Source organism: Schistocerca americana, chromosome 4, assembly GCF_021461395.2.
Source record: "Schistocerca americana isolate TAMUIC-IGC-003095 chromosome 4, iqSchAmer2.1, whole genome shotgun sequence".
Lineage (NCBI taxonomy): Eukaryota > Metazoa > Arthropoda > Insecta > Orthoptera > Acrididae > Schistocerca > Schistocerca americana.
In genome coordinates, this window is record NC_060122.1 from 91,492,554 (window position 1) to 91,505,484 (window position 12,931).

Sequence of the window (12,931 nt, forward strand, 5' to 3'; positions counted from 1 at the left end):
CATGGTCACCGCCACCACACACCACTGCATCTCTGTACCCTTGCCACTGTTTTCAATGCCAACTTCACAACGAAGTTCCACATGAAAGACAAAGTTTTCTATTGTGTCCATAACAATCCTCACAATCTGGAACACAACATTATCACTAAGACGACTGGCCATGCTCATTATATCATTTATGGTGCATCGGGCACCCATCATCGACATCAAAGCCAACTTTGTTTTCAGGATTACAATGAACCTGCCATAAATGTTCATTTTTCAGACACGCTGTCTGCTGTCCCTCAGTAGGCCTTTCTGTTGCCAGATATCTGGGCACACTGGTCTTCCTAAAACTCTAGCATGGAGATTGACCCCTGATCTCCCTTCCAGCAGCTGATGCCGCCTCCACAGCTGCCATGACTGTCGCCATTTGCTGCAATAGTCACGGATATCAAACATACATCAGCCATACAGGTTTCTGCATCCTCAGCAGACCCAATGCTGCACCCACCTCTGCTTTTGTACAAATGTCCTACGTCTGGTTTTTGGCAGATGTTCCCAGTGTTCTGTGAGTCAAGTGTCGGGACCCAGATTGGTTGGTGGCATCTTCTTCTGTGCCACAGCCCACCCCGTCAGCAGCACTATGTCACAGATTTCCCCCTTGTTGTTACCCACAACCATACCCATACAATACAACAACAGTGTGCTATTCTGGGGAGGGAGAGAGGAGGTGGGAGAGGAATGCGGTATCAATGGCACCTTTGTTTATCACACGTAGCACGCCCTCACAGCTATACAGGAGATAGCACTTAAATCTTCTGCCAGTACATTGCCACTGAACTTGAGCTTCAATCGTTCACCGTCTCTGATAGGTGGTTGCTACACATACATGCCACCAGGGGACGCTGAATTCACACGACTTTACTGCGTGCAACTTAGATTAGGCAGAGTATCTTTTTAAGCTGCTGCACTATCACCTTTGGCCCAGATTCAATAAATCTGGAGACTTAACCTTAGGATGGAAGACGCCATTGAGTAAATTTCAATGAGAAAGAACAATGCTACCAAGGATCATTACATGTCAGTTGTTTACAGTTTGATTCTTGCAAACAAGAAGACAGCAGCCCCCCACTATTGACAACACTATTTATTTGGAAAAATGATGTTATTTGTGTAAATAAATAGCATTATCAATAATGACTGGTGGTTGTTTTCTACTTTGCAAGAATCAACCTGCATTTTGTATACAGTCAAAGTCTCAAAATGTCTGTTTTGGACAAAACAACAGATCAGTGACTATCGATTGTATCAGCATTCAAGAAAATTACTCTCATTCTACACAATCCAGCACCACAAAAAGGACATATGGCAATCCAAAGTTCTGTATATGTCAGTTATTAAGTGCTCATATTATAAATAAAGCAAAGGAAAATCCAGTATGGACTGTAACAATATTATGAAAAGGATAGTAGCTATTCACCATATAGCAGAGCTGTGAAGTTGCATATAGGCACAGCAAAAGGACTGTCACAAAATGAGCTTTCAGTCAACAGACTGGTCTGGCTTTTGTGTGTGTGTGTGTGTGTGTGTGTGTGTGTGTGTGTGTGGTCTACTTTCAACAAAGGCCTTGTTGGCCGGAAGCTCATTTTATGACAGTCCTTTTGTTGTGCCTATGTGATTCAGCATCTCCGCTATATGGTGTGTAGCAACTATCCTTTTCATAATACTGTTACATTTTATAAATAAAGTTATTAAAGTGTTAACTTTCAGTAGCTGTTTGATTGCCTTCATTGACCAGTTCACTACTAACACATCAAAAAACTGGAGCTTTAGCAGAAATAATATTTATTTCATGCAGTTCTTAATTCAATTTATTAAGAATTTAAAAACATAAATGCTTAGAGAAAGGGATAGTTGAGGATGTAAAAGAGAAAAAAAATGACTCTGTACACCAATCAATTCTAAGAATGATTCAGTGGTTCATGCCAGCCTACAAATCCAAAGGTTCAGTTCCCTGTCAGTCCTAGAACTTCTGTCATTTATTATTTCTTTCAATTGAGGTAATGATTTGTACAATGATAAAAATGCATAATTACACAGCGAAAGTTTGGTAAAGGTCCAAATGAAGGCATGTTCATACCACCTCTAATAGGAGCCTAATAAACAACCATAATGTTCGAAAAACAATATAATTGGTCACTAAATTTAAATTTTTTTAAATTTATGGATAATTTTGATAATTTATGGATAATTATGATCAGAAGGCAGGTCTGGTGTTTAGTTAAGATGCATTACTCTTGGTACACTAACATTGTCAAACTATCTAGAATATTTCAAGTTCACCACTTTGATTGGAGGATACTTTAGGTGGATTAGTAAGTAGAAATGTTATGGTACTGATGTGACACATCTGCAACCCTGCAATGTCTTCACTTTGTACTGTACTGCACTGCACTGCACTCAAGGAGTGAAAGGCAATGAAAATGCACATGATTAGAAGTATATCACATTAGTTGAAAAACATTTCTTCTTATTAATCTACCAAAGGCATTCTACAATCAAATTGATAAAACATTCTAGATATTTAACAGGAGCAATGTACGTGAAGTGAACACTAGAATGTGATAATGGAGCCAAGCCTTTGAAGAATGCTATAAATAATAATAATAATAATAATAATAATAATAATAAAACAACAACAACAATAATAGTAATAACTTTTTAAAAAGTTTGAAATTTGGTGACAATTACATTGCATTTTTATTTATATTTTAAATACGGATTCTGGAAACAGCCTGCCAAATATGTACATGTGAAATATTTTCCTATTTAAGACTGCTTCATGAGTCTACATAGTAACAGTAAATCAACATGTCAGTAATAAGCATATTATTAAAATGAGTGTCTGAAATCCATGACCAATGAAATTTAGTCAAAGAAAAAATGACATTACAATTTACTGGATGCTTATTAATCTGAATGAAAGATTGGCTTACATCTGCTTTTTGCTCCAGAGATCCACAGGGAGGAAATCCTTAAGGATTAGAACATGTCATATAAAAATAAGATATTAACAACAATAAGGAAAGAACATATTGGTACTGTTGGTGTTGAGTTGCAGACAGGCAACATGAAAAAGAATACCATAGATATTTAAGCTTTCAGACAAATTCCTTCCTCAGAAGTAGAGCTCTCAAGCACTAAAGCCCAACCAAGCTTTAATATTTCTAGTATTCTTTTTCTATGTGGCTGTCTGTGACTTAACGCCTTGTCTATGCGGTGAGTAGACATCTTGCCATACTACTGTTAATCCTGGACTTTCAAGTGTTTGAAGAACATATAATACATTCATTTAGCATATGGCTAATACAGACATATCATGAAATTAAATTACACATACATATGTACATATTGACACACAAGAAACTTAAGTTTGTCTTTACAACTGAATATCCAGTCCTTCAATCCAGTGCACAGCATCTGGAGTTGCTAGCAGGAAGTCCTCTTTGGTGCCGTGATAGGCTTGAATCCTGCATTCACTGACAATGTGGTGAAAAGTCTGGTATGGAGCCCCGCAGTCACAGACTGGATCAGGCAGCTTCTTCCACTTAAAGAGAGCATCCCTGCATCGGCCATGGCCGGTACGGATTCTGTTGAGAGTAATCCAGGTCTTGTGTGGTAGGTCGAATCCACTTGGAAGTTTAGTGCCTGAGATGATGTTATGCAGGTGCACATCTGTCACTGCTTCCAACTGACCTTTCATTTTTCAAGAGGTTTGAAATCCTTAGCAACCATGTCAGCAGCATCGCACAAAGTAGGATGGCATAATTTCAGTCTCTTACCGTTTAAAAGTGGCAGGTCGCTATGCATGGGTAGGTTAGAGTTCCTGGAGATCTTGTGGAATTCTCTCATAAGGGCAGTACATCTGCGTAGATCAGGAGGCATTATACCATTAACAGTGGAAGCCAATAAACTGGAGTAGATCTGATTGCGCCAGATATTAGGCGCATTGTCGTATTTAGCTGGGTATCAACAAGCCTTGTATCATGACTGTTCGTCCAAACAGGTGCACAATACTCAGCGCTTGAGTACACCAAGCCCAGAGCTGAAGATCGCAGCGTGATTGCTGAAGATACCCAGGCAGTTCTTCTTAGCTTATGGAGGGTGTTGTTTTGAGTCCTCAACTTTTGAGCTAAGTTAATGAGGTGTTGTTTGAAGAATAGTGTACGATACAGGATGACACCAAGATATTTTTGGGTTCCAATTATGACGAAGAATTCTACCTCTGAAACTTACTTCCAGTTTTTCCAGTTTTACGTTCGCCAACCGATTATTTAGATGGAAGCAACACACTTCTGTTCTACTCACACTGAGTTGGAGTCTCCAGATTTTGAAGTAATTATCTAATGCAGACAGGTCGTTGGTTAGAATATCTTCTGTTGTCTTCATTTCCTGGTGTTTTACGGCTAGAGCCAGGTCATCGGCATAGCAGTATTTTCTGGATGAATTGTCAGGTAGATCAGATAGATATAGGTTGAACAGTAATGGTGAGAGAACTGATCCTTGAGGCAATCCGTTGTTCAGCTTTCTCTCCTTACTTATGTTGCTTCCAGTGATTACCTGGAACTTACGATCGCTTAGGATGTTGTTAATCAGTCAAGCCATTGTTCTGCAGGGTATGATGTGGAGAAATTTGTAGATAAAGCCTTCCTTCCACACAGTGTCAAATGCGGCAGTTAGATCAACAAATGCCACAGATGTTTTCTACTTCATTTGGTATCCTGACTATGAAGGATGAGAGAGACAATACTTGGCCGCAGCAGCTATGCTCTGGTCTGAAGCCTGCCTGATCAACTGGAACATTCTCTAGGATAGCGCTACTTATTCTGTTATATACTAGCCTTTCAAAAAGGTTGTAGCGGCAGCTAAGTAGGGCAATGGGGCGATAGCTTTCTACCACGTTGCTGGGTTTGCCAGGTTTCAGAACAGATATTATCTTCACCTTTTTAAACTCCAATGGAAGCTGACCAGTCAGCAGGATGTCAGTGAAGAATTCTGCCAGCCATTTCTTAGCTTTTCCTCCCATATGGATCAGGAATTCTGGGTGGATACCATCAAATCCAGGCGCCATAAGAGGTTTGAGGTCCTTCAGTCCAGAGTCAATCTCTGAAACTGTGAAGGGATGGGTATACTCAGATGACGGCGATGCCTTCTTTTTCAGGTCAAGAAGCTGTCATCTGATATGTCTTGTATGTTTCTTGTCAGGAGGCACTCTTGAGGTAGTAATGATGTGGGAAGCAATTTGGTCTGGTGTTACTTTGGAGTTTTTTCTGCATACTGGTGCACTTCCTCCCAATTTTCTCAGAAGATTCCATGCTTTCCTGCTCGAGTGGGTAAAGTCCATATTTTCGACTGTTTCTGCCTCCGAGACATGTCCAAGCTAGACAATAGTTCCATAGTTATCTCCGAGTCACCACTTTGCTGGAAGTGTTGGTACAGTGTTTCACTTTCATCATTCCATCATGGAACATATTCTTTTTGGTATCCTCTTGGCATATACTTTTTAGCTGTTGATGTTACTGCACCAATGAAGCATTGACAGTTATTATGTGATTGAGGTATCCAGCGAATGGTCTTATCCAGTTCCGTTGAAAACTTCATCCAGTCAGCTTTCTGGAAATTTCATCGAGCATGCAGAATTGATTGTATGACAGGAACCGCACAGCCAATTTGTATTATTACAGGTCTGTGTTGGCTGTGAGGAAAGGCATCTATCACTTTCCTTGTGGTGTTGATGGAAAAGCCACTTTCATTGCAGCTAACAAAGCATAAGTCAGGATTTGAATCCTTGTACCAAGCAGCTGACCTGAAAGTGTTTTGATCTTCGGCATCAAACACTAGATGAAGATTACTCTCTTCAACCCATTCTGCAAGCATGCTCCCATTTTTATCATTTTGAGGGTACTTCCAAAGTTCATGGTGACTATTGAAGTATCCTATGTAAATTGCAGGATGTTCTGCTGTGTGTAGGGGGGAAAAGAAAAATCGGGCCATGTTTTGAGTGGTTTGTAAACATTTGTAATAGTAATACCATGCAATTGTATTACAACTGTATGTATATCTGCCTCCACACTTACAGAAATCAGTGAAGCTTTGTTTATGTTGTTACGGACATATGTAGCAATTCCATACACCTCGTGGTAAGTTTACACCAAGTGCAGAATATCCAGGAATTCGACCTCTGCTTTGGAATATTTCTTCGCTGGAAACACGAGTTTCCTGAATGGCGATGACATTGATATTGTCGTCCAGCAAAAATTTTGACAGGTAGTCACACTTTGCCCTGCTAATGCTTTCGTCATTTGAAGGAGTCTGATAGATGGTCCAACATTTCCTGTTAATGGGCTTTGAAAAGAACTGTTTCTGCTATTTAGTTGATATGTCATTGCCAGGAGATCCTATGGATAGTCTGGCTGCCTGTAATCACTGCTGCTCAATTAGCACCACCCAGGAGGCACATGCAGGGTATTTTGAGGTTAAACCTATGGACGTGGGCAACGCTACAATGTTACAATACATATTTCTATAGTACTGACTCCATGGTCAGGTGTTGGTTCGGAAACAGTATTATGTATGACAAATTTCATTAAGGAATAAATGCACTGGGAAGCAGGAGTTAGAATACCCAATTTCATAACGGGCCTCTGCAGGACACTAGAGTTCACACCACAATTAATTCATAGTACAAGTTTTTGACTTAAATTTTAGCTTGGCTTCATGAGTTACCCCAGAACATGATCCATTACGACATTAAGGCACGAAAGAGAACTGTGCTAGCTTTTTTATTTTTGTATCACCTCCAGCTGACAAGATCTGCATTGGAAATAAAGATTTGTTTAGATGCTTTACCAGTTCTGTACTGCACTCCTCCCAGTTCAATTTATTGTCAAGCTGTAATCCCCAGAATTTAACACTTTCTCTCTGCTTGGTGTCATATTTTAGGCATATACTGATGGTTGTTATTTTATTGGTGGAACACTGCCAGTATCTTATTTTTCTGCACACACAGTATTCTGCATCTCCACAATGTCCACCTTTTAGATCAATGCACTGTGTGTTATTTTACACACGCAATTTCACTTAACACTAAGTCAAAGGACATCACAAATTTGGTTTAAAGGACAGATGTTATACTAACTGCAGCTTTACCAATGTCAAAATAAGTATGTTGGCTTGTGACATGTATTTAAGAAAGATTTTCATTTTTAGCAACCTAAGTTGCTGCACACTTTTTTCCATGGAGTTCAACCTGAAGACTTTTTGATGTTGATGTCCAACCTTTTTTCAAGATGATCAGTTTACATCAGCTTACAGGTCTAGTTTGTCTCCATATATATCACCTCCAATAAACTTTCAACAATTTTTCCATCCAGTTCCATTGGTGACAAACAGTCCAAAACATAGGTTTCTGTCATTGCACAGTAATCCAATTTCCCAATTTCAACAATAAATATATACAACATGATTATTTTAAAAACATATTAAGAAAACTACAACACATCAAATTGACACAAGACTTGGGTTACTGCACTTGGTGTATCACTGTTAGTTATTTTATCGTTATCAATGGCATCTCTGTGCCAGACCAACAAATAATCTCATTTTCTTCATATCACTAATGATTATGGCACCACAGCATGGCAACAATGTAAAGGGGAAAAAAAGAAATTACTTGGATACAAAAAAGAAGAAATCTAATTCTAAAATGAAATTTTCAACCTGTTTATAATCAGCTGCTCTATATCCCCAATATTCAATGAATAGCTGTTTACATCAATATAATTATCAATTAAAGATCTTAAATACTACATGCACAAATCTCTGATGCCAAAGATTACATTACTCTAAGATGTGTGAGATACTGAATCATCATACCATTTCAAATGCTGTATGTACCTCTAAAAACCATATCACTGCAGACGAAGAATCTGAAGTAATTTTTAAAACAGAATGCAAAAATTCTAATAGCCTGAATGAAACAGAAAACGTGCAGTTGCAATGTTTCCACACTATTTTCTAATTATATTTAGAATTGTTCCAAGCAGAGGTTTCAGATGGAAATTCTCTACAGTCTTCTAACAATTCTTTTATTTATTTTAATACTGGGCATTATACTAATAAATAACCACTTCTGGAAAATTGGTCAAAGCATTTGAAGATGAAAACCATATGGACAAACAAGTGAAAATAAAAAATCAACTTACACTTGCAAGAGAGGAAACTGCAGTATCAAAGAATTCTTGAGAGCTACTACGAGGAGGTGTCTCCATAGTGTATCCAAATCCCGAGTACCGCCCACCTTGGTTTGGAGGTACGCCACTGAAAATTTAAGTTAACATATAGAATTATGAATGCTACATAACTTATATGATGCTCGAAAGGTCTGGGTGATATGCACATAATGGAAAGAGTAAAGGTAACCACTCAAATGTGTAGTTGAGATATTGAGCAGTTGACAGGCATGTAAACCACCTCCCTCACCCCCACTCCCACCCCCACAGACACAAACACCAGCCTTCTTACTTGGACACCATTCTTAATACTACACACCTTTTTACTGTCCACTACTACAGTCCAGAATCAAGAGCTGTACGTAAGTCTGTTACATGACGATCAGTTTGGCTTTAGGAAAGGCACCAGAAATAAAATAATAATTGGATCCTTTTACCGACCTCCCATTTCAGATGATACACTCACTGAAAGGTTCAAAAAAACTGGAGTTTGATTTCAAACACGTACCCGACTCATACGATAGTAGTTGGTGGTGACTTTAATTTACCCTCAATATGTTGGCAAAAATACATGTTTAATTCTGGAGGTACGCATAAAATATCATCCGAAATTGTGCTAAATGCATTCTCTGAAAATTATTTCGAGCAGTTAGTTCATGAGCCCATGCGAATAGTAAACGATTGTGAAAACACACTTGGCCTTTTTGCAACAAACAATCCTGAGTTAATAACTAGCATCAAAGGTAATATAGGGATTAGTGAACACATGGTTGTCGTAGCGAGATTGAATATTGTAATCCCCAAACCCTCGAAAAATAAGCAAAAAGTATACCTATTCAAAAAAGCAGATAAAAATTCACTTGACACCTTCCTGACAGACAATCTCCACTCGTTCCAAATTAACAATATAAGTGTAGGCCAGATTTGGCTTAAATTCAAAGAAATAGTATCGGCAGCAATTGAGAGATTTATACCAAATAAACTAACAAACAACAGAGCTGATCCTCCTTGGTACACGGAACGTGTTAGAACACTGATGCGGAAACAACAAAACAAACATGCAAAATTTAAACAGACACAAAATCCCCAAGATTGGAAATCTTTTACAGAAGCTCAAAATTTAGTGCCGAGTTCAATGCGAGATGCCTGTAACAGTTTCCACATCGAAACTTTGTCTTGAAACCTGGCAGAAAAAATTCAAAGAGATTCTGGTCGCATGTGAAGTATGTTAATGGCAAGAAACAATCAATGCCTTCCCTGCGCGATAACAATGGAGATACTATCGAAGACAGTGCTGCCAAAGCAGAGTTACTAAACACAACCTTCCGAAATACCTTCACAAAAGAAGACGAAGTAAATACTCCAGACTTCAAATCGAGAACAGCTGCCAACATGTGTAACATGGAAGTAAATATCCTCGGAATAGTGAAGCAACTCAAATCAATAAAAGCAAGTCTTCTGGTCCAGAATGTACACCAACTAGGTTGCTTTCCGAGTATGCTGGTGCATTAGCTCCATACTTAATCATATACAACCGTTCACTCGACGAAAGGTCCATACCCAAAGACTAGAAAGTTGGACAGGTCACACCAATATTCGAGAAAGGTAGTAGGAGTAATGCACTAAATTACAGGCACATTTTGTTAACGTCGATATGCAGCAGGATTTTAGAACAAATATTGTGTTCGAAAATTATGAATTACCTCGAAGAAAACGGTCTATTGACACACAGTCAACATGGGTTAAGAAAACATTGTTCCTGTGAAACACAACTAGCTCTTTATTAACATGAAGTGCTGAGTGCTATTGACAAGGGATTTCAGATTGATTCCGTATTCCTGGATTTCCAGAAGGCTTTTGACACTGTACCACACAAGCGGCTCGTAGTGAAATTGCCTGCTTATGGAATATCGTCTCACTTATGTGGGTGAATTTGCAATTTCCTGTCAGAGAGGTCACAGTTCGTAGTAACTGACGGAAAGTCATCAAGTAAAACAGAAGTGATTTCTGGCGTTCCCCAAGGTACTGTTATAGGCCCTTTGCTGTTTCTTATCTGTATAAACGATTTGGGAGATAATCTGAGCAGCCGTGTTTGGTTGTTTGCAGATGACACTGTCGTTTATCGACTAATAAAGTCATCAGAAGATCAAAACAAACTGCAGAATGATTTAGAAAAAATATCTGAATGGTGTGAAAAGTGGTAGTTGACCCTAAATAATGAAAGGCGTGAGGTCATCCACATGAGTGCTAAAAGGAACTCAAACTTCGGTGACACGATAAATCAATCTAATCTAAAAGGTGTAAATTCAACTAAATACCTAGGTATTACTATTACAAACAGCTTAAATTGGAAAGAACATATAGAAAATGTTGTGGGGAAGGCTAACCAAAGGCTGCGTTTTATTGGCAGGACACTTAGAAAATGTAACAGACCTAAGGAGACTGCCTACACTACGCTTGTCCGTCCTCTTTTAGAATATTGCTGCGCGGTGTGGGATCCTTACCAGATAGGACTGATGGAGTGCCATAGAAAAAGTTCAAAGAAAGGCAGCATGTTTTGTATTATCATAAAATATGGGATAGAGTGTCACAGAAATGATACAGGATTTGGGCTGGAAATCATTAAAAGAAAGGCGTTTTTCATTGCGACAGAATCTTCTCATGAAATTCTGATCACCAACTTTCTCCTCCGAATGTGAAAACATTTTGTTGACACCAACCTACATAGGGAGGAACAATCACCACGATAAAGTAAGGAAAATCAGAGCTTGTACAGAAAGATATAGGTGTTCGTTCTTTCCGCGCACTATATGAGATTGGAATAATAAAGAAATGTGAAGGTGGTTCAATGAACCCTCTGCCAGGCACTTAGATGTGATTTGCAGAGTATCCATGTATATGTAGATGTAAATGTAGATGGACAGTTCTGACACTGCAACTGATAATGGAAGCAAGACTGAGGAAAAATTTAGACTCGTTCATAGGGTTTGTAGACCTGGAAAGAGCATTTGACAATGTGCAATGGTGCAAAATATTCTAAATCTGGATAAAAGTAAGGGTAAGCTACAGGGAAAGGTGGGTAACACACAATTTGTAGAAGAACCAAAATGGAACAATAAGACTGGAAGACCAAGAACGAAGTGTTGAATCTATACATCAAAAATGCAATGAGGGAAATAAAAAAGGGTTCAAGAGTGGGATTAAAATTCAGGGTAAAAGAATATCAATAAAAAGATTTGTTGATGGCATTACTATCATCGGTGAAAGAGAAAGTGAAGAAAAATTACAGGACCTGTTGAATGGAATGAACAGTCTACCGAGTGCAGAATACAGATTGAGAGTAAATTGAAGGAGGACCCAAGTAATGAGAAGCAGCAAAAATGAGAACAGCGAGGAACTTAACGTTACAACTGGGGATTACAAAGTAGACTGTTAAGGAATTCTGCTTTCTAGGTAGCAGAATAACCTAAGACAGATTGAGCATGGGGAACATCAGAAGCAGACTAGCACTGACAAAAAGGGCATTCCTGAGCAAGAGAAGTCTACTAGCATCAAACACAGGTCTTAATTTGAGGAAGAAACTTCCAAGAATGTATGTTTGAAGCACAGCATCGTATGATAGTGAGACATGGACTGTGGGGAAAACCAGAACAGAGGAGGGTCTAAGCATTTGAGATGTGGTGCTAAATAAAAACGTTGGAAATTAAGTGGACTGATAATGTAAGGAATGAGGAGGTTCTCTGCAGAATCAGGGAGGGAAGGAACATATGGAAAACACCGACAAGAAGAAGGGACAGGATGATAGGACATTTGTTATGGCGTCAGCGGAATAACTTCCATGGTGCTACAAGGATCTGTAGAGGATGGAAACTGTAGAGGAAGACAGAAACAGGAATATATCCAGCAAATAATTGAGGACACTGGTACTCTGACATGAACAGGTTGGCACAGGAGGGGAATTCATGGTAGGCTGCATCAAACCAGTCAGGAGACTGATGACTAAAGATGAAGAAGAGAAACAAGAAAGTAAGTGTTAGCAACTACACACTCTAAATGAACTACATGGTAAACCAAATTCTAGCTGTTACAGGCCACAACACAATAATCAGATATAAATAACCGAGTAGGTAGTGTGTGCTGTGATCATTCATTCATTCTCCCCAAGAGTTTTTTCGGAGTCATGTTAGCCCCTTACATGACTGATTTATAGGAAATTCCTCATTTTGATAGCTATGAAGATTCCTAAGATTTTCTTTAAATTTTCAAAGTATGTCAAAATAAATTATGGAACACTTCTATTAATTGATATCCATTGCTTTAAAAAAATAAAAAGCACATTTTCAATTATTTGTTACTACTGAACCTTCCAATGCTTCAAATTGTTAAAAATGGGCACAGGAATTGGATATAAATCCTAATTCCCCCCCCCCCCCCCCACTCTCTCTCTCTCTCTCTCTCTCTCTCTCTCTCTCTCTCTCTCTCTCTCTCTCTCTCTCTCTCCCCCCCCCCCTACCCCACCTCCTCCCACCTCTCTCTGTCCATCTTCTCCTTCCCCCCTCTCTGTATCTGTTTCCTCCCCTTTTCTTCCCATCTCCTCTTCCCTCACTCTCTGATCTTGAGTCCATTTACTGTTACTGCCAATGAATCCTGGATAGGAA

The 12,931-nt window shown here is 38.9% G+C and overlaps 1 protein-coding gene across 3 annotated transcripts in view; it reads right to left on the reverse strand.

Moving 5' to 3' along the window:
• LOC124612329 (ADP-ribosylation factor GTPase-activating protein 1) overlaps positions 1 to 12,931 on the reverse strand; it is an 85,796-nt gene that overhangs the window by 41,899 nt on the left and 30,966 nt on the right. For all 3 annotated transcript variants that reach the window (XM_047140470.1, XM_047140469.1, XM_047140468.1), the window contains exon 5: positions 8,247 to 8,361. In XM_047140470.1, coding sequence (XP_046996426.1) covers positions 8,247 to 8,361 — 115 coding nt within the window. The remainder of the gene's footprint in view (positions 1 to 8,246; positions 8,362 to 12,931) is intronic.